General features: G+C 38.0%; 3 protein-coding genes across 11 annotated transcripts; 1 reads left to right on the top strand and 2 right to left on the bottom strand.

Annotated features, from left to right (window-relative positions):
* Nucleotides 1-94: 94 nt before the first annotated feature.
* Nucleotides 95-12,988, bottom strand: LOC127524199 (elastase-1-like). 7 transcript variants are annotated; one of them, XM_051915654.1, is made up of 8 exons: nt 12,841-12,988; nt 9,953-10,039; nt 2,841-8,016; nt 2,477-2,586; nt 2,308-2,402; nt 1,849-2,129; nt 1,421-1,584; nt 95-1,329 (listed from the first exon to the last, which is right to left on the bottom strand). In XM_051915654.1, exons 3-8 carry the CDS (start codon nt 2,959-2,961, stop codon nt 1,150-1,152), a joined length of 951 nt encoding a protein of 316 aa, XP_051771614.1. In that variant the 5' UTR covers nt 2,962-8,016; nt 9,953-10,039; nt 12,841-12,988; the 3' UTR covers nt 95-1,149. The 7 variants fall into 7 exon arrangements, with proteins under 7 accessions (XP_051771614.1, XP_051771612.1, XP_051771610.1 ...); XM_051915652.1 differs by lacking the exons at nt 95-1,329; nt 1,421-1,584; nt 1,849-2,129; nt 2,308-2,402; nt 2,477-2,586 and having other exon boundaries at nt 4,453-8,013; XM_051915650.1 differs by lacking the exons at nt 95-1,329; nt 1,421-1,584; nt 1,849-2,129; nt 2,308-2,402; nt 2,477-2,586 and having other exon boundaries at nt 4,453-8,016.
* syt15 (synaptotagmin XV) lies at nt 12,895-21,137 on the top strand. 3 transcript variants are annotated; one of them, XM_051915664.1, is made up of 9 exons: nt 12,895-13,044; nt 14,292-14,481; nt 15,271-15,413; nt 15,522-15,817; nt 17,289-17,456; nt 17,621-17,732; nt 17,816-17,995; nt 19,274-19,443; nt 20,994-21,137. In XM_051915664.1, the coding sequence occupies exons 1-8, from the start codon at nt 13,038-13,040 to the stop codon at nt 19,420-19,422; spliced, it is 1,245 nt and encodes a 414-aa protein (XP_051771624.1). In that variant the 5' UTR covers nt 12,895-13,037; the 3' UTR covers nt 19,423-19,443; nt 20,994-21,137. The 3 variants fall into 3 exon arrangements, with proteins under 3 accessions (XP_051771624.1, XP_051771623.1, XP_051771625.1); XM_051915663.1 differs by lacking the exon at nt 20,994-21,137 and having other exon boundaries at nt 19,274-19,557; XM_051915665.1 differs by lacking the exon at nt 20,994-21,137 and having other exon boundaries at nt 12,910-13,044; nt 14,328-14,481; nt 19,274-19,557.
* Nucleotides 19,538-27,289, bottom strand: si:dkey-21e13.3 (uncharacterized protein LOC100150043 homolog). Its single transcript, XM_051915671.1, has 5 exons — nt 25,639-27,289; nt 25,455-25,559; nt 23,500-23,622; nt 23,065-23,190; nt 19,538-21,594 (listed from the first exon to the last, which is right to left on the bottom strand). The coding sequence occupies exons 1-5, from the start codon at nt 25,763-25,765 to the stop codon at nt 21,119-21,121; spliced, it is 957 nt and encodes a 318-aa protein (XP_051771631.1). The 5' UTR covers nt 25,766-27,289; the 3' UTR covers nt 19,538-21,118.
* Between the last annotated feature and the right edge of the window lie 122 nt (nt 27,290-27,411).

Raw genomic sequence — 27,411 nt, forward strand, 5'->3', positions numbered from 1 at the left:
TGCTGTGTATGAATGGTCAGTCTTTCATACTGGGAGTACTAAACCATCCTGTATTCACTTAGCTCCAAATAAATAAAGAAAACTAAAATATAAAAATAAAATAATTTAACCATTTTCTGATTCCCAAGGCATATGTTCTTTGTAATGTATTAAAATGTTTTAACTGTATTGACTTCAAAAAAATGATTTGATAGGGGTCTTGTTTTACAAATGGTTTATTTGTTAGAAGGTCAACCTTTTATAGAGTCAATGTGTAGAATACAGAGAAATTATAATATTCCAGAATGAATGTCCCTCATTATGACCTTATATGTTACAGTATTCACACATCATATTTTTACGAGTGAAAGCATTTAAAAAATTTCTTTCAGTATTATTTCTCAACCAGAATAACTATTCTGGTTGAGAAATCATCCTATCCTAGCAGTATTGTACCACTAACTCACTCTCCCTGTTTATAATGAGTGATATATGCATAGATTCAATGATATAATAATTAAAGCTCCCTCTAAAATAATGATTATGAGGAAATTTATGTAAATTATCTGGATAAATTCCTTGTAGCGGCTTAAAGTGTAAAGTAAATATCCATCCTGTGTGGAAATTACCTAGCCTGTTCAGTGAAAAGCACTGGAGTAGACTGTGTCAAAGGGAGACTGTCTCCTCCAACAGGTGAAATGTTCTATCACTACTTGACTTTGACCGTCAGAGCACCTTACGGATTGAATACCCGCTTGTCCAAGAGAGGGCAAATGTACATGCCATTCCTTACAGAAAAAAACAAGGCCAACTGAACTGATGAGAGTAATGTAGAATAGCCAGGACTTGTTTTACAGAAAATGTTGCTTGGCTTGATGAACACAATGTGATTTAGCTGAAAGCAGTCAAAACCTTGCAGTTCATGTACTACAGCGAAGCCCAGGAGAATCTCACATGCATAGCGGTGAAATGACCCACAAACCAGTGCAAACTACCCTAACTTGGTGGCTGGTGTTTGTGATGATGCACAACAGCTCTCAGTGCACGGACCACAAATGGATAAGCAGGTCCATGGGCCAGACCCAGACTGGGACATGGCACTTAATCAGTTGCTATCACGACTCTTCCTGTGCCTACAAATGTGGGCAGGGAATTCTTAGAGGTGGGAATTCAGTGCAAGAAGAAGTCCCTGATGCGTGTAGCCTCTATCCATGGGATGTAGGCTGCGGTGCGAGTGAAGACGCTGGGCTTGTTCTCCACGGTGCATCCAATAGGACCAAAGCTCACAATCCCGTGGACCTCCCAGCGGTCACGCCCCACCTGGCACAGCAGAGGGCCGCCAGAGTCACCCTGTAGGAAGAAGAGCAACAGAGAAGGTATGAATAGTTGAAGTTGAAGATGGGACACCACGATAAATTTCCCCATTGAATAGTTTTCTCACCTGGCATGCGGCTGGGGTGCCCTCTGTATCTCGGAACCCAGCGCAAATCATGGAGTCTCGCACACGGTCACCCCAGAACTTCTTCTGCCGGCAGGTCTTGTAGTCAATGATTGGGAGACGAGCTTGATTCAGTGCCTCAGCAAGTGACACGTTTTCTTTCCCGCCTAAGAAGAGATGCCAAACCCATGTTCTGGATAAGTGGATCACCTCCCTTTGCAAACTCAATATCAACAAAACATTAAAGTGCTGTTTGTTTTTGCCTCAGGGGCATAAAATAAATCAGTTTCTATGGTAGAAACTGCAGTGAGTAAGGGTGTTACTGTACACTCCTTACACTTTCATAGGTACACCAGCTATCATCTTTCAAGACCCACAAAAGGGACTAATTTTAATACATTAAGGTCAAAGGCTTATGATGCAGATTTTACCTCGTGTGTCCCCCCAGCCGGTCACCCAGCAGTAGTGCCCTGGTTTAAGGTTGATCTGCTTGCGCGGCAGGCAGGCATAGCGGATGAAGTTACTGGTCAGGATGTCCGTGCCAGCTTTAACCAAAGCGATGTCATAGTCTAGCTCACTGTGGGCTGGATAACGGAAGTGCTCATGCCTGTAGATCCTCTTCACTGGGAAAATACGCTCAGCGGTCTCTGATCTTTTCAGTTGATGCTTACCCAAAACAATACGCCAGCTACTAGCATCCTCTGCTTTTCCCCTGGGCAACGAGAGGGATACAAAACTGAAATTGGTTGATTATAACACCTAATGAGCATCTAATGACTCTTGGGCAGGGGCACCGTCAGGGGAAATCAACCAGGAAAGTTGCCCTGCACAAAATTCAAGCAACGGCCGAAGTTCTGCCCTACAGGTGATAAACTTATGCTTTGCCTTACTTCTGGAAGCAGTGGGCAGCAGTAAGAATCCAGTTCTTATGGATCAGAGTCCCTCCACACACATGAACATAATGTTTACTGCCTCTGGGACGAACCTATTGAAATAGATACAAGCATCAGTGACTTCCTCTTTTGTTACACCTTGAGTGTCATTTCAAGTGTAATTTACCTGCAGTGAGACCTGCCACGGCCAGGAGTGGGGTCTCGCTTCATTGCCCGACACGATACGCTCCACTGTGTTTGGTTTGAAATGAGCCAGGCCACAGTCCTTCGGCCAGTCTAAGGACAGAACAACACTTAAGTCAATGTCAGTTAAAGTACCATGTAGACAAGCAAACACAAGGTACACAGGATTTATGTGGAAGCAAATGAAAGGTGTTGTACCAGGAGAGGAAAGAAGGAAAGGAAATCCATATTTGGATCTTTGAGAAAGACATGGAAATAAGTGTAAATTCAGTTTTTTTTTCTCAAGATAGCACCACTTGAAATGCACTTGAAAGATGTCAGTGGTCAGCGTTCATCTCATTTCTCACCAAGGTGGAGGACTTTGTGCTGTTGAAGGCGACTGGGGTTGAATGCATGGGTGGAGGCTCTGTCCAGCGCCAGACCCAGAAGCATTAGCAACAGTGGAAAAAATGGGCTCCTTACTGCCATGATCTACAGTAAACTGTGTGTTGCGCTCTGGTGATTACCCATTTATACCATGCCTACTGTAGAGGCCATCCTTTGTCCACTCTCCACCCCTGTCATTGGGACAAAGCACTTTGACAATACCCCTCCCAATCCTGGATTGTTCTGGTGGGGTAGCCAGGGGTTTTCAGAACAAGCTGGCCCCAGGGGATCATGGGAGTCCCATCAGCACTTTCAGTTACAGCCCATCCCTTGCCGCTGTGCAAAACAACTCGCCCAGAATAGATTGCCAGTAGCCTCCTTGCAGTCACGCCATGCTAATAGCTGTTTGGATGAGCAGAGGTGCTGGCCTTCACATGACCTTCTGCTGCCTTCCAAAACCTTGCAAGTTTTACCTTGATAAAACCCTGACAAATAATTAACAAGATCATGACTGGTCCATGCGTCACTTATATATTCATTTCATTAAAGATTAGCAGAACCTGTTATTAGCAGGCACTCATTTATCCAAAGTGACTTACAGTCAGCTCATTACAGAAACAATCCCTTGGAGAAACCTGGTGTTAAAAGCCTTGCTTAAGGGCACAATGGTAATTGTTTATAGCCTGAACCTTGCGGATAGACATAACTTTTCAGCTGGACCTTAAACCACTACACCACTTCATGTTCATAATAAATTTTACAATTAGTCTTGTAGCTTTAGCTAAACTTCCAGGAGTTTAAGATAGTTAAGGACGGAAGATTTATACAGTAGTTTGCATGATTTGATAGTAGTGTGAACATGTTTCTCATGTTACCAGCAGAGGGCATAAGAACCAGAATGGAGAGATACAATAGGGCCTGTGAAACCTACTGAATTTCAAAGTTGTTTGTTCTGGTGGAGCATATTTTAAGACAGGAAATGCTGAGATGTTAATTACTATATGCATGAAACTATATTAAGGCTAAATGGAGTTATTATGCTTGTTTATGATGTGTCCCTGCTCACCTGTTGTATTTAATCCAATCTGTGAAATGTGGTACAGCAAGGAAAACAAAAACATAAGAGAGCACCTGCTCAGGGACAGGATAGTCAATACCAGGGAATGTGCCTGCTCATCCAATTGGTCAAAGTTACAATGAAAGAGCCATGGAAATGTCCAGGGCAATCTACTGGAACGCAGTTCACCAAGTTTAGAAGGACCTTCTGACATGTTCCCATGTCTCTCTCTTTGCCATGTTCTTCACAAACAAAGAGAAATGCTATTTCCAGCAAGCCAATGAGAAATCCCCTTATAGGGCAAATTAATCAAAATAAAAGACACAGAATATTGTTTGCCAAACGTTTTATTGTTGCTCATACTTTTCAAGACATTCACTATTCTCAATATTAAAACACAGTAGTGTAGTTTTTGCTGTAGAAAGCCTATATAAAGCTTGTTTTCATCATACTGTAAGGTGTTGATCCAGTAATATCTATATTATGTTAAATCACAATGCTCTGGTCCACAAAAAAAAAAAAAAAAAAAAATCAGATTGCTTTGGCAAAGAAAAACAAAAGCAGTTTGTGCAGCACATACTGTTAATTTGGTCAGAGATTCTGAATACATATTTACTTACAATAAGTGCCATGCTATTTAAATGAACACAATCTAAACATTATTGACAGAGATTGCTCTAATTACAATCCCTAACTTTCACAAAATCATGACTGATTCTGTATGTTATTATTGTGATATAGCACGTGATCATGATATACATTAAAAAAAAGTCAAACTCTTACGCTTAAATGCAAAATTAACCAATTAAACTTGAATATTTTAACATTATAATAAACAAACCATGTTATGATATTATATAACAAAAAAGTATGATTTATGAACATGTAAAATGATGTGAAAATGGCCATTATTATCTTAGTCCTTGCACGGATTCTAAATAGGACACAACCACAAAATATTCTTTATTATTAAATTGTGACATGAAAATAGTGGAAAGAAGTTTTTCAGGTCAGATTTTGGCACCAAATTCCAAGAGTACATGTTTTAATTTATTGAGATCGTCCCTGAGCATAGAACTAGGACTGGGGCTTAGTTTCAGCTCATAGCGTACTATAAAAGTGTGGGAACATTGACCTTGAGTCTATATTTACTAATCATCAGTAGGTCTGATAAGAACCTAGCTTTACACACCCACAAACCTCACGAATATAAGGTAGGGTAAGCAATGTTTTTCATAAACACTTTTTGCTATACTGACTGAAAATTTCTTCACATCCTGATAGCAATCAACAATAGAAGTGGTCTAAATATTACCAAAAAAACATATATCTGGATGTCTCAGGAAAATGTTTGTTCAATCATTGCATTTGGTCTGAATGCAATCATTGGATGTTCTACCTGCCTGTCAATGTATTTCCATACCTCCATCACACGTCATCAGCACGTTTCATGAGGCTATGCAGAGATGTAGACAGACAGTCACTGAGCACCACAAACAAACAGCAGCTACGTTGTACAATTCCTCCACAACCAAAACAATGAACTTATGCTGCGTTCACGCCATAACTACCGTAATTAGGAGATAGCAACCTGTGGCGTCCTCAGATTTATGCGTTTCTATGGCAAGACTATCAACGCCGAAATGAATCTGCAGCAGTCAGGTGGTACAAGAGATCTTTATGTTGGTTATGTTCATTATTATTGTAATGTTATGTGCTTTGAGACATGATGTAATTTAATGTTGTCTCTTGTGACGCTTTGGTGGCTCTGCTCTGGCTGTACATGTTAATGTGTTTCGGAGGAGGCGTGGCTTTGTAAAGCGCTTTGAAGGGAGGGTGGGATCTTATGCTTTCAAAGCTAGCTTGCTATTGCTAGCCTCTCCGAAATTGCCTACCCTACCTTTCATATTTTTAGCACTGTGGATTGATTCTGGCCTTGAGCCCACTCTAACCTACCAGGCCAATTGATTACCAATCATCAATTGCATCAAGACAAAAAACAAAAAATTGTAAGACGAAAAAAGAAAAAGAACGTTGAAATTTCTGCCATATAGTACTGGTGGCATGTGAATTTGTGAGATCAGAAAACAAAGAGATCCAAATCCATCTAGATCATTGACTAACTAGCACTAGCCTTCAGATCTTGCTCCAGAGAGCCCTTCAAGGTGTCCGAGAGCTCTGTGAACTTTAATGTACCCTTAGCTAATGTTCATCAACCTGTTATTTGCTTGTTAAAATCCAACAAGTACAACAGACACATTTAGCCTATAATAAGAATTTTCAAAAATGCTAATACTCAGTGCTCACCAAAATCATCATTCTGGTATTTTTGGCCAAAAAAAGGACATCTAAATGATACATTGAAGGTCAAGACAGGGACAAGGCCATGTGTGAAGATAGGTGGAAACACACCATTGTCTGTAAACTTTAAATAGTAGCTCTATGCAACATTATCTTCCAATGTTTCTGTGAACATCACCACTCTACTGATCCAGTAGTGGGGCTTTGATAGCTTCAACTAAGCAGACAAGGCTTTGGAATATTTAGATATATTATTTGAAGGACAATTAGCTTCAGCTAGAAGAATATACCATGAGCCATTTTCCATCCATTTCCAGCTTGCAGCAAAAGTTGTACCATTTGTTTACCTTACACCTAATCGAGGCACCCACATACCGATAAGGCGATCGCTTTAGTCTCCCACAGTATTGGGGTTAGAGCAACATGCAGAACTGCGCAGTGTTTTTATAATGCCTTCACTCTTCTTCCGTCGACTGGGCTGCAGTTCCAAGCTGCTGGCATTGTCTGTGGAGTCTTCCGTTTGAGCAGCTGCAGCTGCAGCAGCTGCAGTCTCTTTGATTTGAAGTTCCAGATGCCTTTGGATTGCCAGGCCAAGCTCTTCAGGGTCTACAGCTGCACCATAAACCTCCCAGGTCATACCCTCAGCATCCCATTCCACCTCCTTCACAGGGGTCCTATGACACATGTGCTCCATTGTCAAAGGTGTGTCCGAGGTAGGATCTGCTCTCAAATTAATTTCAGGAAACACGTGAGAAAGAGAGGAAACAAGGGAATCAGACAAGGTCTGCACACCAACATCTCTGAGCTCATGGTCAGATGTCATGGTAGTAGCATCTTTGACTATCCTGTTAAGACCTGTCCGGTCTAGTCTAAGGCAGGAGGAGTTCTGCCCCCTTAACTCGGATCCACAGCAATGGCCTGTACTCCGGCTGTCAAGTCTGGTCTCGCTGACAGATGACACAAGTGGTGGAAAACCGAGCAAGCCTGAATGAAGCAGTGATCTTTGTCCTGCACAGGGGCTTCCTGCACAAGGTGGCCGTGATATCAGATGTCCAGGGCATGGAACAACACTGCAAACATTTCTCAAACAGGCAGTGTTCATCATGTGACCAGAACAGGTAGATCTATGGCATGCAGTTAAATGATGGCTTTCACAGTTACTCTGAGCATGGTCTTCTGTATTCACTCCATGTGGTGTGAAGCTGTTGCTCAGACCTGAAGAACTCATTCTGCAAGCCACTCTGCAACAGCTGCATCCTGTCAGGTTCTCCACAGGTCCACAACATCGACAACATCCCTCCCTGCAAACAAGTCCCTTCATCCTTAAATCTCTATTTGTGGATGGCGAGTGTGGAACACACTTCACACCACTATGGACTTGATTTTGCCCCAGGAGTAGATCCTGCGTTGGAGTCCTTCTGGGCGAGTCCTCCATGACGCTCCAGGATCTTGTAGTTCCTCCATGCCAGATTACAGTCTCAGGAGTGCTGTTACCACTGCGCATGCTCCCCTGTTCATAGTCACAAACATTCACAGGGATCCTAGACGCTGGTCCACCCAGACTGATAGGCCTCTGAGTGCATGGTGCACTGCTGACACTCTTGCGCAAATTCTGACGATACCATGCCAGCTCCGTTCGTTGAGGAGGTCCACTCACCATTTCTATCGAGCTTTTGGATAAAGAAATGGTTGGCAGCTCATGGTCCTCCACTGTTTCGGCATCAACAGATCCAAGGCTGATGCTTGGGAGGTAGATCTCAGATGTAGGTCGTTGTCCTTCTTCCATAGTGAAATATCTACTGGTAAAGAAAGACAATGATAAACTAAGTATGAAAAGTAGAATTAATAGCAATGTTTTAAAACATATTTATTTACACAATATATTTGAAACAATTATACATTTCTTGAGGTGGTATAGGCACACCAATTCTTCCTCTCTTTAGTTGTCTACTAGACAATCCATTGAATTTCTGATTAATCGGCATGACCCTTAAACCTTTACTTTTACGGTAGGTAAGATTTCTTTTGTCCTCACTGCACATAGATTAAAGTGAATAGGACAGAGTGATGTCTATGTATCTCCCCCTTGAGTAATTGACCAGATTACAGATGGATAAGCCCAATTTAAGTCTTAAGATCATTAGCTACAACACGAGTATACCAGCGTCTCTCAGAAGGACATTAATCCACATGGGGCTCCAGCACAGGTGGCCAATTCCACTACACAAGGTCTAACAAGGATAGGAGGTTGAATGTTGCAAACTGTCCTATATTTTATGGAATATTGGACCTCAAGTCATTTTGAGGTCTTAGGATTCCTAGGAACTCTCGAGAGCACAGAGTGAATGTGTATCAGGCCTGTTCATGTTTACATCACACTTTAGCCACTCCAGCAGATTTTTTGGGAAACACTTTTGGGTCTGTCACTCCCTCCTGTCAGCACACTCATACTGCTGAATCCAATCTACAACACACTCACACTCTAATCTGTGAAGGTTATTCAAGGCATACGTTAATACTGTACGCAACTTCAGAATATAGTTGTTACTTGCTATTGAGATGCCACTGTTTTAAAGCAACTTGCAGTAGACTAAGTGTAGGGATATTTTCTTTGAAGCAACCTAAGGTAACGTGCCTCAAAGACACTGGCATTTCAGAACTTTCAGGAGTAAACTCAGAAATAAACGCGCAACCTTTGTGTTATCTTCCTGGATACTTAATGATTAGGCCATCTGGGACTACTAGTTGAATCATAGCATATAAATCTAACTTCCAAGGATGCCCACACAGAATCTGCATATGCAAAACTCTGAAGAAAGCTGGAACACGCAACATTCACAAAGTTCAACAAATATCTGATACCTTTTGTTTGTTTTTTAAACGCTGTGGTGAATTTGACTATACTTTTTATTCTACCAGTAAGTGTGTAGTAAAATTTTGCACTGTCTAAAATTCAGATAACATGTTCTCATGAAAAGGTGTTTGATTCAATGGGAACAGAAGATCTAAAGCCCATGTGTGACAAAGCCAGTGTTCATCATCCAGCACATAAACTTCAGCAAATCCACAAATATTAATAGATAACTCATAAAATAATAATAAAAAAGTAGGCCTATACTGCAGCAACAAGTTTTCTATACTTCAAACATATTTAATAGGCAAGTGTTTCAATAATATTAATAATAATAAAGCAGACCAGCAAAAAATATTGAAAATAACCTTTACAAAATGACTGAGACTATAGCATAATGACAGATGTTATCTCTCCTCAGTTATCATGGAAAAACAAAATACTTATCTTCCCACTGCATCTAAAAATAACAGACAAGGTGTTCACTGTTAACCCTCCTCTTCCACCTCAACACACAGGCTAACCTCCACCCATCCAGACAACCATACATCCGTACTAGCTTCAGAGTGGGACACACATGAAAATATAAACACTTGAATGAACCTCTCATCAAGAAAATCAAACAAGAAAGATCTCACCTTTTGGTTTTGCTAGCAAACATACATGGTCCAATCAAGGCCCTGTGTCATCCTTTGTCTTTCCTTCCTTGTCATCTTCACTCCCCCTTTTTTAAAGCCTCATTTTACTATTCCTTTCACACTAAGCAGCACTTGCTTTATAAAGACACAGCTGCGGTTTCCCTCATGGCCACAGGTAAGTCAACAACCTCCCTCCCTCCACACATACACATGCATACACACACACACACATGCACAAGTACATACCTCCCACTTCCTCCTCTCGTCTCCTTCCCCTCTGTCCAGACAGCTCCCGCCTCTTTCACTTCTTTCCTCTCCTCCACTCGCTCCGCTCTAAGTGAACAGGACAGAGTGGGTGTATTGCTGGATTATCAGTTGTTGTCAGCTGATTACACACCACACGCTCCCTCTCTGAGAGGAAATCCATGCTGGAGGGGGGAGGAGGTGCAAAGACACACAGACAGAAATGGTGGGAAGCCAAGGAGCGCTGTATGCCCAATGGAGGGAGGCACAATTGTGTGAAAGTGTGTGTATAAGGTGAGGGATGGGGTTTAGAAGGAGAACAAGTAGATTCTGTTGAGTTGTAAGAAAAGGAAATCAGATATCCTTCTGAATCAATACAATAAATACTCTTTCTTACACATAACATGTTCATTCTCACACACTCGTAGCTCCTGCCTCTTACTCATCCAGTCTCTCTCTTCTTGTTGCTATAGAAACAGCCATGCTCAATAGGAGCCCGATGAATTTTCATCATGCCTTTTTTTTTTTTTTTTTTTTTTAAGTTGTCATGGGAACAATGAAAACAGTCTCTTTAAAAGAAGGGCTTGTGATGCTGGGAAACCATTATGATATATGTCTGTGACTCATCTTTCTGATTCACCTGTCTATATACTTGTCATTGCAGTCTCACAGATTACCTATTCCATAGTAATTCTGAGGTAAAGCAAAAGCAAAATCCTGACATGCTGTTTTGTGTATAAACACGCTGAGCTTACATTGGTCACATTTTAAATCACCATTCAACAAACCTGAATTTTTTTCTTTCTTTTTTTTATGGAGACATTTATGTGTGTGTGTGTGTGTGTGTGTGTGTGTGTGTGTGTGTGTGTGTGTGTGTGTGTGTGTTCCACAGAAGAAGGAAAGTCACACAGGTCTTAAATGACACAAAGGTAAATTATGTCAAAATATAAATTTTTCTGTGAACTATCCTTTTAAATCATTTAATATAGTTATTTCTTACAGAAATTTTGCTTTACTTTGCTACAGTATATAGTATGCATAGTATATATTTTGCTGCTTGTTTAATTTACGTAACGTTTTTAAAATTCTTTAACATTTTATCTCAATTGTTCAACATTGCTCATTGTTAAAGGGTTAGTTCACCCAAAAATGAAAATTCTGTCATTAATTACTGATGGGCGATTTCAGAACACTGCTTCATGAAGCTTCGAAGCTTTACGAATCTTTTGTTTTGAATCAGTGGTTCGGAGCGTGTATCAAACTGCCAAAGTCACGTGATTTCAGTAAACGAGGCTTTGTTACGTCATAAGTGTTTCGAAACGTTTTGACATTTCATTGGTTCACGTGACTTTGGCCGTTTGATACACACTCTGAACTACTGATTCGAAACAAAAGATTCGTAAAGCTTCGAAGCTTCATGAAGCAGTGTTTTAAAATCGCCATCACTAGATATTGTTGAATAAAGTCATTATTTGGTTTTTTTGGCGCACAAAAAGTATTCTCGTCGCTTCATAACATTAAGGTTGAACCACTGTAGTCACATGAACTGTTTTAAATATGTCTTTAGTAGCCTTCTGGGCATCTGAAAGTGTTAATTATCTTGCTTGCAATGGAGGTCTCACCGAGCCATCTGATTTTATGAAAATATCTTAATTTGTGTTCCGAAGATGAACGAAGGTCTTACGGGTGTGGAACAACATGAGGGTGAGTAATTAATGACAGAATTGTCATTTTTGGGTGAACTAACCCTTTAAGTCCGGTTAATTTGTTTGCAAACTGCAAGTTTACTAAATCCATTTGTTGGGACTACATAACAAATTTTTGTTGACATAAACTGAAACTGGTCTGGGTTCCCAGCATGCTTTGCATGGGACTAGATAACATGCATATATGGCTGCGTCCGAAATCGCATACTCTCTTGAGTAGGTATTATTTTGAATAACTTAATTTGGGCATGTTAAAAAAAGTACGTACTATATAGTATTAATGTGTGTAGTATGAATGTGATCTGGACGTACTACATTCGCCATGCTGTCATTATCATGTGACCTACCAGTGTCAGTTGCATCACTTCACTGCCATTCACAAATCCTCTCCCGTGGCCTCATGGGATAGTAAAGTGCCCATTGTATTCACACTTCAGAATCTCGCCAGAAATAGTAGCTCATCTGGGTACTACTTTTATAAATACTGCGAATTCCGACACATCTTTTGTCACTGTTTTTCATATAGTAGGAAAGTATGCAATTTCGGACGCAGCCTATATGTTAAAGTAGTGCTAACATGCACTAATGCTAGCAAGTAGTTAACAGCCAAGATCAAACATTATATATTCACTTGAACACATTAAATTTTATTGGAATTTACTCAGTTAAATTAGATTTCTGTTATGCAGGATATCTGAGATCAGTTTACAGCAAGTAACTGGTGTTTTTATTGCAATCAAATATCTTGAAACTCCATGTAAGTTAAACCACATTTAGATGTATTGTGGGAACAGCAGACGTGTTGCCTGATCACAGCCTTGATAAACTTCCCCTGTTGTCCATGAGTTATTCATTAACACTTAGTGAATGCAAACTAGGCTGTTGTGGACCATAACATTCAATCGGTAGTTATTAAACAGTCTATAAGCTCTGTGGTGGCTCCATAAAGTAATAGTAGTAAGAAGCAACATCCATATGTTAAATTAAAAATTTCAGGACTAGCTTTCAACAATAGCTCTTGCTGTTGGAAGTCCATTTAGCTTGCTATTTGCCCGTAAATAGTCACAGTTTGTATGCTCACTGTACTGCATCAAGGTTTTGTGTTTGTTTGGAAATAAATACTGCAACTGGCAGAGCACATATCAGTCACCTGCTTGAGCCAATGTACGGTGTTGATTAACTAACCTGGGAAGCCTCAGGGGGACTGTAGTACCCAGCTGTAGGGTGACCAGGCTGTCAGAAGCCACAGCTTATACTCTCAATGGGACATCAGGAAGAGTGCCAATGAGATGGCCTCTGGGCAAAATGGGAAACCGCTGATTGGTGATTCACACTGACTGGACTGGAGAGAGCAAGACACTTTATTCAGACTGTGGCCATCCATGGCTGGTGAGTAGAGGATTATTGGAAACAGTTGTACAAACCATATACTTGAGACCTTTTTACACAGATATATTATGTGATAGTGGATCTTTAAGACAAACAGACATTGTTTGTTTTACCAGGCTGCAAATATTTGATCAGTGCTCAGTCAGCTAATGCGACTTAAAATAATTTGTGCCAGACACGTTATATGTACTATGCGTGTTAGTTGCACCGAAGCTTTCTTTACCAGACATGAGGGTCTAGTGCTGTCATAGCGACATGTATTTCTGTTCGTGATCATGTGATATGCCATTAGACACTGCTGAACATATGGTTGACCCCCTGTACACTAATAATCTTCATGTGCAATTGAACAATTATTGACCAGTGAGGCAAAGTGCCCTTAGAATGTGCAATTATAACAGTACACTGCTAAACACATAAATGAATATATAAGTTCATTCTTACCTAAACGGATAGTTCACTCAAACATGAAAATGCTGTCATTATTTGAACACACACAAAAAAAGATGTTTTAAAGAATTGATTTGTCCTACACTGAAAGTCAATGGGGTCCAAAACAACATCAGACCCCACTGACTTTCATTGTATGGACAAACAACTCAAAATATCTTCTTATATGTTCCACAGAAGAAAGTCATACAGATTTGAAATGACATGAGGGTGAGTAAATGATGACAGAATTTTCATTTTGGGTGAACTGTCTCTTTAAGACTTGCTGCGCATACATTTAAAAAAGGATTTGTAGCACTGATTACATTTAAAAGCAAGCAAATAAGCTTACGTCATTTAAAATATAAATAACGTCATTTAAATATATATATATATATATATATATATATATATATATAAGTAAGTTTTAATTTTAATTTCTGAACAATTTAACTGTAATAAATCAACTACTATACCTGTGACAAAGTTCTGGTTCACCCGCACTGGATTCCTTAAAGTGGCTGCAGTAACTCCCTTATAGTAAAGGACAAAACAGGTTGTTTTTCTAGAAATACTGTGTTTCTTGAGCAGCAGAAACACAATGTGCTCCACCTCTTGCATGCAGGTCTCCATGCACTAAAGTGTGTTGACACAAGATACTTGACACGTCTATTTAAAAGGCATGAGAGAAAGAGACTGTCCAATGGTGTCACACAGCAGGTTTAGTTAATGCAAAGCCATGTTCTCTGTTGTATGAAACACTGAGTGAGAGGGGAGGGTGACCGGCAGCTGAGTTTATTCTGTGTCTATGCTATTAGATCCACTTGTAGCACTGGCTTGTGGACTGTCTGCAGCATTTCTGTTCCTGTTGCTGTTTGGCCTATCAGTCTATCTACTGTGGAGGAAGAGACGAACTCAAACGCTCTACAGGGGACTGATACCTACCACCCCCACAATCCCAAGATGCACCGCTCCAGTGCTTCAGACATCACAGAGCAGCAGCTATGGGTAAATAACAGTTGTTGCTTGTCTATAAATGCCAATAATATAAGACTTTTACTGTATCATTGCAATGTAAGGTGAACCAGATTATTTTATTGTTAAAATGTATTTTATTTATATTTTCTAATAAAATTAATATTATTACTGTAATTATTATTATTAATTTGTATTATTTGTACTATTATCTTTTTTATTATTGTAGTAGTATTAATTATATTTATTTAATATTTCATTTACTTATTATATTTTTTTATTCAATTGTTATATCTGCATATGCATTATATGCATATTATGCATTATATATAAAAATGTCAAGAAATATAAATAAACATAATAAGTAAATAAACATAACTAAATAATAATTAATTACATTAAAAGTAATAATAAATAAATATAAATAAAATACAATAAATGGAAAATAAATTTTCATATATGTGTGTGTGTATATTAGTGCTGTCAATTTGATTAATTGCAATTAATCGCATATAACATTAAAGTTTGTTTACATAATATGTGTGTATATATATTATTACATTCATATATTATACATATGTCTCTCTGTGTGTGTATACATATATATACATACACACACATGTATAATATACTATATATAAACATAATAATATATATTATATACGATACGATAATAATAGATGCGATTAATCGCAATTAATCGATTTGACAGCACTAATACATATATATATATATTTGCATTTTTCAGGCACTGATCTGTCTTATCTTTTTCCTATAAGATCTGGATTGAAGTACATTCTTATAATCTTTGAACTTTCACAGCTCAGGTGATGTTCCTTTCTTCGTGCCTCCTCAATTCAAGAGAACATCCCAATTAAACGAGGGGAAAGAGGGAAGAGAGTATGCTGAGGAATGGGAACTCCATCCAGATCTGCACACGCAGCGAGGCTCTCTGACAGTAGGGAGTATGTCAGGACTGGAATAAAGGCATTTAACATCAGAAATGATGATACAAAGAAAGTATAAGGAGAATCTTTTGACTGTCTCTCGTTCTGCTCTATGTGCTTCTTGAGGTTGGTTTCCCCTGGGCAGCATAAGGCCAGACCTGTACCAGCTCCCAGAGGAACCCAGTGAATGGGCCCTTCCCAATGGCTCAGCCGTTCGTCTGTGGTTCGCTCTGCGGTACCAGCAGGAGAGAGAGCAGCTGGTGGTGTCTCTGCTCCGTGCTGCTAACCTGCCTGTTTGGTGCCAGAGTAATGCCACGCTGGTCAAACTGCAGCTGTTGCCGTCTGATGACCGACGACACCGTCAGGCTAAAGCACGACGGAAAGGATGTCATCCACAGTTCAACGACACCTTTGTGTTTCAGGTAGAGAGTCTCTTCTGATAAACATCAGCAATCTAAGATGTACGTGGGTACAACAGCAAAATCTTCCTCATTCGATGAAGATTCAAGTGCTTTGGACTAATGTTTATTGATTTGTTTGTGGATTCATTTTCAAAAACATTTTTGTTATAAATAATGGAGAAACTTCTTGAAAATAGAGAAGACATTTCACAGTTGATGTCTCCATCTATTGGTCATGGCTAGCAGGTTGCCAGAGTCACTATAGAGCGCTTAGAGGAATGTTCTGGGTTTAATACAAGTTAAGCTGTTGATTTTACCTCACTCATTAATTAACTTAATCCCCAATTTGCAAAAAAAAAAAAAAAACTTTATGTATAATGCATTATAAAAGTATTCATAATGTAAGTTATAATGCATTATATCTTTTAATAAATAACTGTAACCAAAGTTAAAATGGATTATAATATTTGGAGATTCCTGGTTACATTTGAAATTGGTTGTTTGTTACGTGTTTCAAAGGGTTAGTTCACCCAAAAATGAAATTTCTGTCATTAATTACTCACCCTCATGTCGTTCCTCACCCGTAAGACCTTCATTAACCTTTGGAACACAAATTAAGATATTTTTGATGAAATCCGAGGGTATCTGATCCACACATAGCCTTTTGACATCCAGAAAGGTAGTTAAAACATGGTTAAAATTGTCACCGTGACTACAGTGGTTCAACCTTAATGTTATGAAGCGATGAGAATACTTTTTGTGCGCATGAACAAAACAAAAATAATGACTCAATTTGAACCAATTTGGCCTGGATCCTGTGTCAACATCACATGCGTCATGCTGCTCACGTGTTTAGCTTCGGCCAGTAGTTTAATGCATTATACTTTCTAAAGGTGTAACAAAATATTATAATATATTATAACTGTGGTACAATTATTCATGAGACCATACAATGCATTATAAGGTGCATTACAAGCATAATTAATGTTTTTGAAAGAAAACATTAAAACATGCTCATCAAGGCTACATTTATTTAATTGAAGAAAACAAACATTGTGAAATATTATTACAATTTAAAATAAGTTTTTTTATTTTCATATATTTTAAAATGCAATTTATTTCTGTGATGGAAAAGCTGAATTTTCAACAGCCATCAATCCAGTCCTCAATGTCGCAAGTTCCTTCAGAAATCATTCTAATATGCTGATTTTGTGCTCAAATAAAATTTCATATTATTATCAATGCTGAAAACAGTTGTGCTGCTTAATATTTTTGTGGAAACTGCATACTTTTTTAAGGATTCTTTGATGGATAGAAAGTTCAAAAGAGCATTTATTTGAAATAGAAAGCTTTTGTAACATTATAAATGTCTTTACTGTCACTTTTGCTCAATTTAATACATCCTTGCTGAATAAAAAGTAATATTTAAAAACTTTTGGATGGTACTATAGTCAAATAGGCCCGATAACCTGATTCCTATGCCTTGTAACAGGTATCTAACAGCTGTGTTGACCAGTGCTCTCTGAACATGAGCATGTACACTGTGGACCAGAAGAAGCACCATCTACTGGGTCAAGTTCTGATTCCCCTCAGACATTCGGAACTAAAGGACGCAGCAGGCAAAGTGCAATGGAGGGATCTGGACAATGAAAGTGAACAAGTATGATACTTTAGGTGATCTATTAAAGGGATAGTTCACCCAAAATTAAAAAAAACTGTCATTATTTACTCACCCTCAAGTTGTTCTAAACCTGTATGAGTTTTTTTCTTCTGTTGAACACAAAAGAAGATATTTTGAAGAATCGCTTTTCTCTGCTGTTGTAGCCCCTCTCTAAAAATGGTGACATCCAGGTGTCTTTGAACTACAATCAGTCGCTACACCGCCTCACTGTGGTTGTTTTACGAGCACGAGGGCTGCAGTGTTCTAGTGATGCAGGTGAGGAACAGAGCAATAAAGAATACAATGCAGTTACAAGAAGTCTCGGCACCTTTAACTCACGTGTAAAATGAATGGTACAGGTGTGTGTGCCCAGGTCTCTCTGAAGATACATACTCAGGTGGTGAGAAACAAGTGGACCGCTGTGGGAAAAGGAAACAATCCATCCTTTAATGAGAGGCTTACCTTCAGACTCCTCCCCATGCAGCTGGACACAGCCTGTCTGACCCTACAGCTCCAGCAGCCCAGCACAGCGGAACCTGGTAACTGTCAATCAATCATTTCCACCACTCTCCTGCACTCTCCTGCTATTAATACAGAAAATATTAATACAGAAATAACAGAATGCAAAACAAAGCATTATATTCATTTATATTATTTTTATCATTTAATATTAATATAATTATTTTATAATTTATATTAATTATATTAATTAGCATAATATAATTTGTATTATATTAATTGGAATAGAAATATTGGGAGAACAAATGAAAAAATTTGAAAATGAAACGCCATGGTTATTGTTAACTAACTACTAAAACTATTAGAAAGGTTTATTTTATTTCAAAATAAAGCTGAAATAAAATGTAAATATTGGATGAACATTAGATAAATTTTAGATGAAGCACTAAAACTGGAAGTAAATAAGAACTAAAACTGAACTATGACTAAAAACTGAAATAAAATAAATCAAACCTAAATAGTAATATTTTGAAAAAAAAAAAGAAAAAAAAATGACAAAAGCACATAAAATTACTACAAATTCAACTAAAATGTAAACAAAAACTGAAAATATGAAAATAAAAGGTAATTCAAATTATTAATAAAAAACTAATATTATATAAATAATACTAAAATAACAAAATTGATATCAAACAATATTGGTTACAACAAAGAACAATGTACATTTCAGAAATATTTCAAACAAATAAATGAATTTAAAATTCGACACTATTTTTAGGTCACTAATTAAACATATTTGCGCTAATCATATTCATCACTCAGATTGTTATACTGATAATATGAAATGTGACCCTAGACCACAAAACCAGTCATAAGGGTCAATTTTTTGAAATTGAGATTTATACATCATATGAAAGCTGAATAAATAAGCTTTCCACTGATGTGTGGTTTGTTAGGATAGGACAATCTGGAATCTGAAGGGTGCAAAAAAATCTAAATATTGAGAAAATCGCCTTTAAATTTGTCCAAATGAAGTCCTTAGCAACGCATATTACTTAAAAAATACATTTTTGATATATTTACAATAGGATAGTTACAAAATATCTTCATGGAACATGATCTTTACTTAATATTCTAATGATTTTTAGCATTAATTAAAAATCGATAATTTTGACCCATACAATGCATTGTTGGCTATTGCTACAAATATTCCCGTGCAACTTATGACTGGTTTTGTGGTCGAGGGCCACATTTGTGATTAAAAATTAAAGACATTACAGCTATTTTTTAGGCACCATTAAAAATTTCTGTCACCTGTGTATCTTTACTCAGTCACTGTATTTTGTCTTTAATGGCAGTGTCCTTGGGGATTGTGGTCATTGGGCCGTTCATGTATGCGAGGGGCAGAGAGCTGGAACACTGGAACGACATGGTCAGCAAACCACAGGAGCTGGTCAGGCAATGGCACCCACTGGGATCCGCTGACACAGTACAGGGCCCTCACTGAACAACATGCAACAAACTCAATGTAACCTCCATCTCTTTGAAAAGAATGCTTGACTTTTTCATGTATTTAAGGTGGAAGTGTTTTTTCAGAGCTGATGTAAAAAAATCAAATGGAATTAAACAAAGTTAAAAGAAAAGGTTTATTGATAGAATAAACTTGTGAATGAGGTTTGCTTGTAATTACATCATTTAAAAATAATAAGTCACATCAGAACAATTGTGTGACTTGATGCAGGAGGTAAAAATACAGTCCAGTTGTACCACAGGGTTCCCACACTTTCACACTTTTGACCCATGAATTTCCATTACCTTTCCATTTGTTTGTGATTAATAGATTAATCCAAACCTCTTGTAGGGTCACAGGGATTGCTATTGAATCACTCAGCCCAATTTGGTTTGATTGGTTCATTAAAACGAGCCAATTCAAAAGAATGATTCACTTACAAACTGGACATAGACTAACGTTCAAAAGATTGGGGTCAGTAAGTTTTTTATTTTTTATTTTAAGGAATTAATACTGTTTGCCATGAATCATCAGAAGTGACAGTAATGACATTTATAATGTTACAAAAGATTTCTATTTCAAATAAATGTTGTTCTTTTGAACTTTCTATTAATGAAATTATATGAGTTTCCAATATTTTTAACATTGATAATAGTAAGAAATGTTCCTTAAGCAGCATATCAGAATGATTTCTGAAGGATCATGTGACACTGGAGACTGAAGACTGGAGTAATGATGCTGAAAATTCAGCTTTGCCATCACAGGAATAAATTACATTTTAAAATATATTCAAATAGAAACAGATATTTTAAATATTTCATAATATTACTGTTTTTACTGTACTTTTGATCAAATATATGCAGACTTGATGATCATATGAGACTTCTTTCAGAAACATTTAAAAATCTTACCGACCCCAAACTTTTGACAGTAGTGTAGCTTGAGCAAATTTTACTCTACACAAAAGCTAAACCCCTTAATATTTCAACTTTTTCCATGTTTGTGGGAACCCAGCATATACAGCATGTGAAATCCCCCACCCCCACTGGGCCTACATGCATGCAAATATGGGCATAAGCCATTTTAGCAGTTTTTTGTTTTTTCCATTGATAGACATCTACATTCTGCAGTTCTCAAATCTGAATGAAATTTAAAACCCAATTATGTGTAACACTGATCAAATTTGTTAAGTCTTTGCTTTCACCCCTGACCCGAAGACTGTAAACATAAGTCACCATTTTCATCTGTAAATCTATTTCCCTTGGTGCATTTTGCAACATGGTTGCATATTGTGACCTGGGTGAGTGTAGCTGCTCTGACCCTGAACACTGGGTCTGGATAATCTACTGTAAGGCCTCTTATGGACTAATCACACAGTTCAGAAAGGCTAGCAGATTGCAGCTCGGCGTCCACCTGTTCTCATGTTCTAGGTACAGCCAGCATCTAAGACTTAAACTGCCTCGACACAACATATCTTGTGACCTGGCTTGTGATTCTGGCTCTCGATTGGTACCCTTAGCAATAGGAAACCAAGAGTTGTAATATTCTATGTTTTTTGTTGCTTTCAGATCCATTCTCTAATACAAATGGCTGAAATGAGCTCCTTAAATGTCAGGACGTGGTTTACACCAGATCACTTGTTTAGGCCACCTCAGACGTTTATTAAGAAGTCCAAAAGCACTATGATGAAGCCTCACAAGAGGGTATGAAGCACTGCCGCCCTCAGATTCCTGTTTCTCGGTATGTTCTTCACTGAGCATTTGATAACTTTATACAATTTGGGGCAGCTGCCCAGGTGGGCAAAGTTCGGTAAGCGGTGTCCAGTCTGGTGGCCGTTTTTTGCGCCCCACAGCATCGTGGAGCACCTTTGAAGTACTTCTACTGCCACAGAGTACTGGCCGTTAGTCCATTGTTTCAGCCTAACCAACGTCACAGCCGTAGAGAAGCCGAAACAGTAACGCGAGGTGCCACGGAACACACGTTCCCCTTCGCCAAAATATGCCCCTTCCTCCCAGGAAAGCAGGGAGCCGTCCTCCTCGCCCATGTCAGCCAGGTTACAGAGGGCCAGAAGGCAAGAGCTCAGCAGTGCCTCATTTTCACTGTGCTGGAGAAGAACCGACACCAGTCGTGGGACAGCTCCAAGCCTCAGGAATCGCTCTTGCTGCAAGTCTACAAGAAAGTAATCACACTTACATCAAAAAACTCCAATGTCAGCATCAAGATATATGGTGCCAGGCTCTACTTAGGGGTGCTTCAGCTCCCTATTTTTATCTCAGCCCCCCTAAAAATCTGCAATGAAGTTGTCAGCCTCTTAAAGGGATACTCCATCAAAAAATGAAAACTCTGTCATCATCCCTTATATGGTTCCAAACCTGTATGCATTTCGTTCTTCTGCAGAACACAAAAGAATGTATTTGAAGAACATTGGGAACCCCTTTGACTTCCACTGGATGGACAAAAAAACACAAAAAAAAACGCTGAAACATTTATTAAAGTATCTTCTTTTGTGCTTCATAGAAGTCAATGACAAAAGAATGTTTTAGGCCCTGTTTACACCTGGTATTAAGATGTGTTTTGGTCGATTGGATCACAAGTGGATGACGCTAAATACAGGTGTAAATGGGATCTAAAACGTTTTGAGGTTGTCCACTTTTAACCACTTCCAGAGGAAGTAGAAAACGCATTCAACTGGATTGCTTTCGTAGTGTAGACTCTCATGTGGTTGAATGTGTTCGCACAGCCACAAAAGACCGCCTACGGATCTAATGCGTAAACATTATGAGAAGTGTGCTAGCCAGACAGAATTTGAACTTTGCTGGCTGGAGACCCAAGTTTGGGTTGAAGACAAAAAATGTACCAAGCACAATGTTCTCTCACCATTCCTGATTTCTAACAGCACTCACAGAGTTCGACATGTTATTGCGGCATTCAGAGCAGAAATGAAAGCTGCTGCTCACCGTATGTTTTTCCATCATCTCTGGTCGCGTTCATATGTAAATTGTGTGAGCTTATTTTTTCCATTAGATCGAAAGATCTGAAAAAGCCCATACATTTACCTGCCCATAGACCCTCACCTCAAAGAAATCAGGACAGAAGTGGTTAAAAATGGACAAAAGAGACTGATTAAAACATCAGGTGTAAATGGGAATGTGTCTCCCTCATCTACTTGTGATCCGATCAACCAAAACGCATCTTAATACCAGGTGGAAACAAGGCTTTAGTTTCAGTATCCCTTTAAAAACCTGATGTGATCTCTCTTCACATTCTCTGAAAACAGCTAAAAACTGAGGTTATTTTACTCTGAATCCTGCCAGTATGTATGTTATAGTTTGTGACATTAAATATTATCCTGCAATGTTCACACACAGCTCTTGAAAGCTCCACTTCTCTATCTCTTATGTGAACACCATATGTTCCAGCATTATCATTATTAAAAAGGCAGCCAAATACACCACCGCTGCCAATGAAAAACATGCATTTTAAACACTTTCAAAAGTGTAACTATTTGAAAATGTTAACTATTTTCTGAAACTATTCTTCTGAGCCACATCATCTCAGATTCAGGTCCTGAAATCGCCTCTAATCAACTGGGGGTCAATACCTACAGTATGTTATCGCAAAAAGTTCAGGTCCACTCACTGCTGTCATAGGAGATCCTGGCGATGGCCTGGCTAACGTGAAGGAGAAGGTCCTGGTCTTGGCTTAGCAGTAAGGTCATAAGGGCAGACACAATGCCTGTCTCAAAGCATTGCTCTCTTACAGGAGCTAAAAAAGAAATTTTAGAATAATCAATAGAGTTAGTGCTCATCAACTGTATGTATTCAGTTAGATGTCAAGGCACTTGGTTTATGCAAAAAGCTGCCATTATTTTCAAGATTTGCAGTTTATCCACAGCAATTTAAAGTTTAAAGACTTATTACAGGGACAATCCCACCAGCAACCTGAGGTTAAGGTGTAGCAAAGGTCTCGTTCATGGATCACCTATTGAGTTTAACCTTTTGTTACAATACCAGCTAACAAGGCTACACCACCAAACACATATATTATGATACATAAAAAAAAAACTGTTCTTACCGTCTCTGGCCAGTTCAGCCACTAGTCTGGCTGTGTGAGTAGTGAGCGTGCTTTTCCTTCTTAAAATCTGAGCCATAACAGGGAGAATCCCGCTTTCCACCACCTGCTCGGATATGCCTTTCTCTAGGGCAGGGAAAACACATGGTTATTCTCAAAATATGCTCAAAAGTTTGGGGTCAGTAAAATGCACAATTGTTTTAAAAGAAATCTATTATGCTCAAAAAAGGCTGCATACAGTTAAACAGTGATATTGTGAAATATTATTACAATCAACAATAACTGTTTTCTAATTTAATATAATTAAATGCTCATCAAAGCTGCATTTATTTGATCAGAAAAAATATTTTGAAATATTATTACAATTTAAAATAAGTTTTTTTTTATTTTCATATGTTTTAAAATGCAATTTATTCACGTGATGGAAAAGCTAAATTTTCAGCATCATTACTCCAGTCTTTAGTGTCACATGATCCTTCAGAAATCATTCTGATATGCTGATTGGCCGCTCAAGAAGCAGTTCTTATTATCATCAATGCTAAAAACAGTTGTGCTGCTTAATATTTTTTGTTAAAAACGTGACATTTTTTTTCAGGATTTGATAAATAGAAAGTTCAAAAGAACAGTATTTATTTGAACAATCTTTTGTAAAATTATGTTTTCACTGTTTTTTTTTTTTTTTTTTTAAAGTGTAATTAATTTAATGAGTTCTTGGTTAATTAAAAGTACAAAAGTGTTTCGGTAACACTTTATTTTACAGTGCTCTTGTTACACGTTACATATGCTTACTAAATTAATAACAGTAAATTAAGCGTAATTACATGCAACTAACCCTAAACCAAACCCTAATCTTAACCATAACCCTATAGTAAGTACATGTTGTTTAATAATGTTGCTCAGTACTTAAATGTATAACACACAAATGAATAAATCCACAAACTACAGAGGTCACTCACAGCTGGTCATCTGGATGCTTGTGTACAAAAGCAGTCTAGTTAATCATTCCTGTCACTCAATGGCTCTAACAGAGACAAATGCGGATTAGAGCGTCTCTGTTTTCAAATCCACAGGAGTTGCGTATGCTTCTCATAGCCACTCTCATTGGCATATTAAGTATGGTTTGTCACCTATGCCCAAATGATTTGTGATATGCAATGGATAATGCACAGTCAGCTGGTCATTAATCTTAAAATAAACCTGACAGGATCTTGTATCATTTCAGTACATAATCATATCCTGCATTTTACACATCAAACATTGATTTAAGTTTAAATTATTTGAATATGTGAGAAGAAAGAGAACACAGAGTAGTACAAAAAACATGAACCTAGCATAGCTATAAAAGAAACAATTTGCTTAGGACAACGTCAATTATACAGTTTGGATGTCTTTATGCAATATTTTCAACCATAGAGTGTTCTGACTGTCCAATCAGAATAGAGTATTCCAAAAAAAGACACATAATAACTTCTGGTAGTAGCTTCAATCATGTCTAAAGCCAAAGTGTTATTGCAATACGCACTAAGCAGCTTTCACACAAAGTGCTGGCACATTCTGCATTTAACTAGTTCAAACAAGCTCATACTAACTGACATTCTCATACTAATACTAACTCATACTAACTAACTGTTTCATTTTACTTTTTTGTTCTTTTTTAAATGAACTGCTTTATAAAGGCATAATGTATAAATATATGTCACAAAATATTAGAACATCCTGTATAATGCTGGTTTTTGGTAAACAAGTCCTCAGCTAGTACTATACATGTCCACAGGGACCTCAATTCTTTCTCAAGTTTATTTAGACATTTAGTTAGACATAACTTAAGTGTTTAGTTACACATGTGCACCAATACAACTACAGGTACATTGTTGATACAGCTCCTCAGGTACCAAACATTTGACACCAAAATAAATAATCTAAATCTTAAAATATATATCAAAATCTGAAATACTCACTTCTTTCAATGGCAACATTCAGCACTGTGTCCAAATAAGGTTTTAGTTCCTCCTCAACAAGTTCTGTGCTCACACTGATGGCTTCTATTGCAGCACTTAATGAATCTGAGAGAAAAGAAAAGAAAATGTATATCAAAATGTACATCCTTCAGGCAGTCTTTCTATTGTGTCTGCTGTTACTTACCCTTGGGCGCACTGGGCAGTGGACGACTTGCCCCCATCTTGTCCATATGTCTATGTGAGGTTGTGATGACCTGTTTAGTTCTCAGCACTGCTCGTGTCCCAGATTGCCACGACAGTCTAGACTGCATTTCTGTTCTAAAATCTCACACAACTCCATCTCTTGGAGTCTTGGAATTTTATCCTTTTTTGTGTCCCCCTCCTGCTTTGTTTCTTTCCACTCTTGTCCGGTCTGTATATACATGTATGTTTGTGACACAAACTCCTCCCTCCCTCACTCACTAGTTTATTTTCTTCCTCTCAATCCCTGTCTCTCCACTGCCTGCTCTGATTCAGACCTTCACTAATGCACTCCAAATCCTCAGTCTAATGAAAGCCTCACAGTGGACAGGCCGCCTGTAGGTGACACTATGGACTGCAGCACGCCCACATCAAATGTCTTCTAGAGGTCAGAAGAGAGAGTGAAACAACAAACAGACAATGTCATTGACTCATTGGCTCAGCTACAAAACTGACTCCACGGTGAGGATTTTCTCTGCAAGCTTGCCAGGGATTCAGAAAAGCTGCTTTGTGGGGGAAATCTTTTGTGAAAATACAAAAGATAACAAAGCAGTTGAACTGAACATAATTGAAAACAATACAATTAGCTATTATTAATAGTTGAGAGGATGTATAAACAGATAAATGATAACATGCTACGTTGCTGCATCTGGATTGTGTCCCTTCTTCCATGTTTTATCGTTCAATGAAAGTTGTAAGGCACTTTCGTGTAAAAAAAAAAAAGCATCAACACAATGTAAATTAAAGATTTATTGTGCACTTTAGTTAGATTCATTAAATAAAATGTGAGTTTTCACATCATTGAGCTTGCGCTGCACTGACCGACAGCTTCTGTACCTAATTATTAAGGGAGAGCAAGGTGCTTGCTTTCTGTGTAATTCATTCACAAGAAAAGTTATTGTTTTTCATGAGATTTTGTGAGTAGTTCATATTTCACCTTGACAAAATGTATTTTTAAACCTAGTGATTCTATAATGTTTAATATTTATTCAAAAGCGAAGCTGAGTGAAAAACTATTACAGGAAATGGCTAATATAGGCTATAATAATATATGCAAGTGGTACTCTCTGCCGCCATCTTGTGGTTATAGTGGTAATTATGTCTTTTTTTTTATTTTTAAATAAGTGTTTTCTATCAAATGTTGGATTTCCCACATCCTGAAATGTTTAAGTTTTACAAATGGGCACAATCTCAGAAGGATGAACAAATAATGTTTTTGGTCATCACATTAAAAATAACATTTGAGTGCTGAAAAAATGTTGTGTGTGGGTGTCTTACAGACACCGCGTTTCTTATTCAAACATTCCTATTAGCTTCTTCTTTAGTGCAATTCAATAAAACTGTTTTTTTTTTTTTTTTTTTTGTTTGTTTTAGTAAATTAGGCAAGTGTGATAACTGCATTAAAATAAAAATACAGCATTAAAAAGTCAACCATTGATGGTTTTGTGTCGATGTACAGAATGACAACAGTTCACCCGAAATGCCCAAGCTGGCTTAATGAAAACCAGGAAGTAACCGTGCATATGGTCAGGTATGATTCCAGACCGTAGCACAAAGGGTGCGGGATAAGTAATGCTCCAAATTGTAATACTTAAGATTAAGGGTTTGTTCAAATCCCTAACCCTAATTATGAGCAATAGAAATTGCAATTATTTTGATACATTTTTAGCTATTTGGATGGATCCTTCTTTGCTCTGCGAAGCAATAAAAAAGTAAT

The sequence above is a fragment of the Ctenopharyngodon idella genome, chromosome 12, assembly GCF_019924925.1.
Source record: "Ctenopharyngodon idella isolate HZGC_01 chromosome 12, HZGC01, whole genome shotgun sequence".
In the NCBI taxonomy this organism is placed as follows: domain Eukaryota; kingdom Metazoa; phylum Chordata; class Actinopteri; order Cypriniformes; family Xenocyprididae; genus Ctenopharyngodon; species Ctenopharyngodon idella.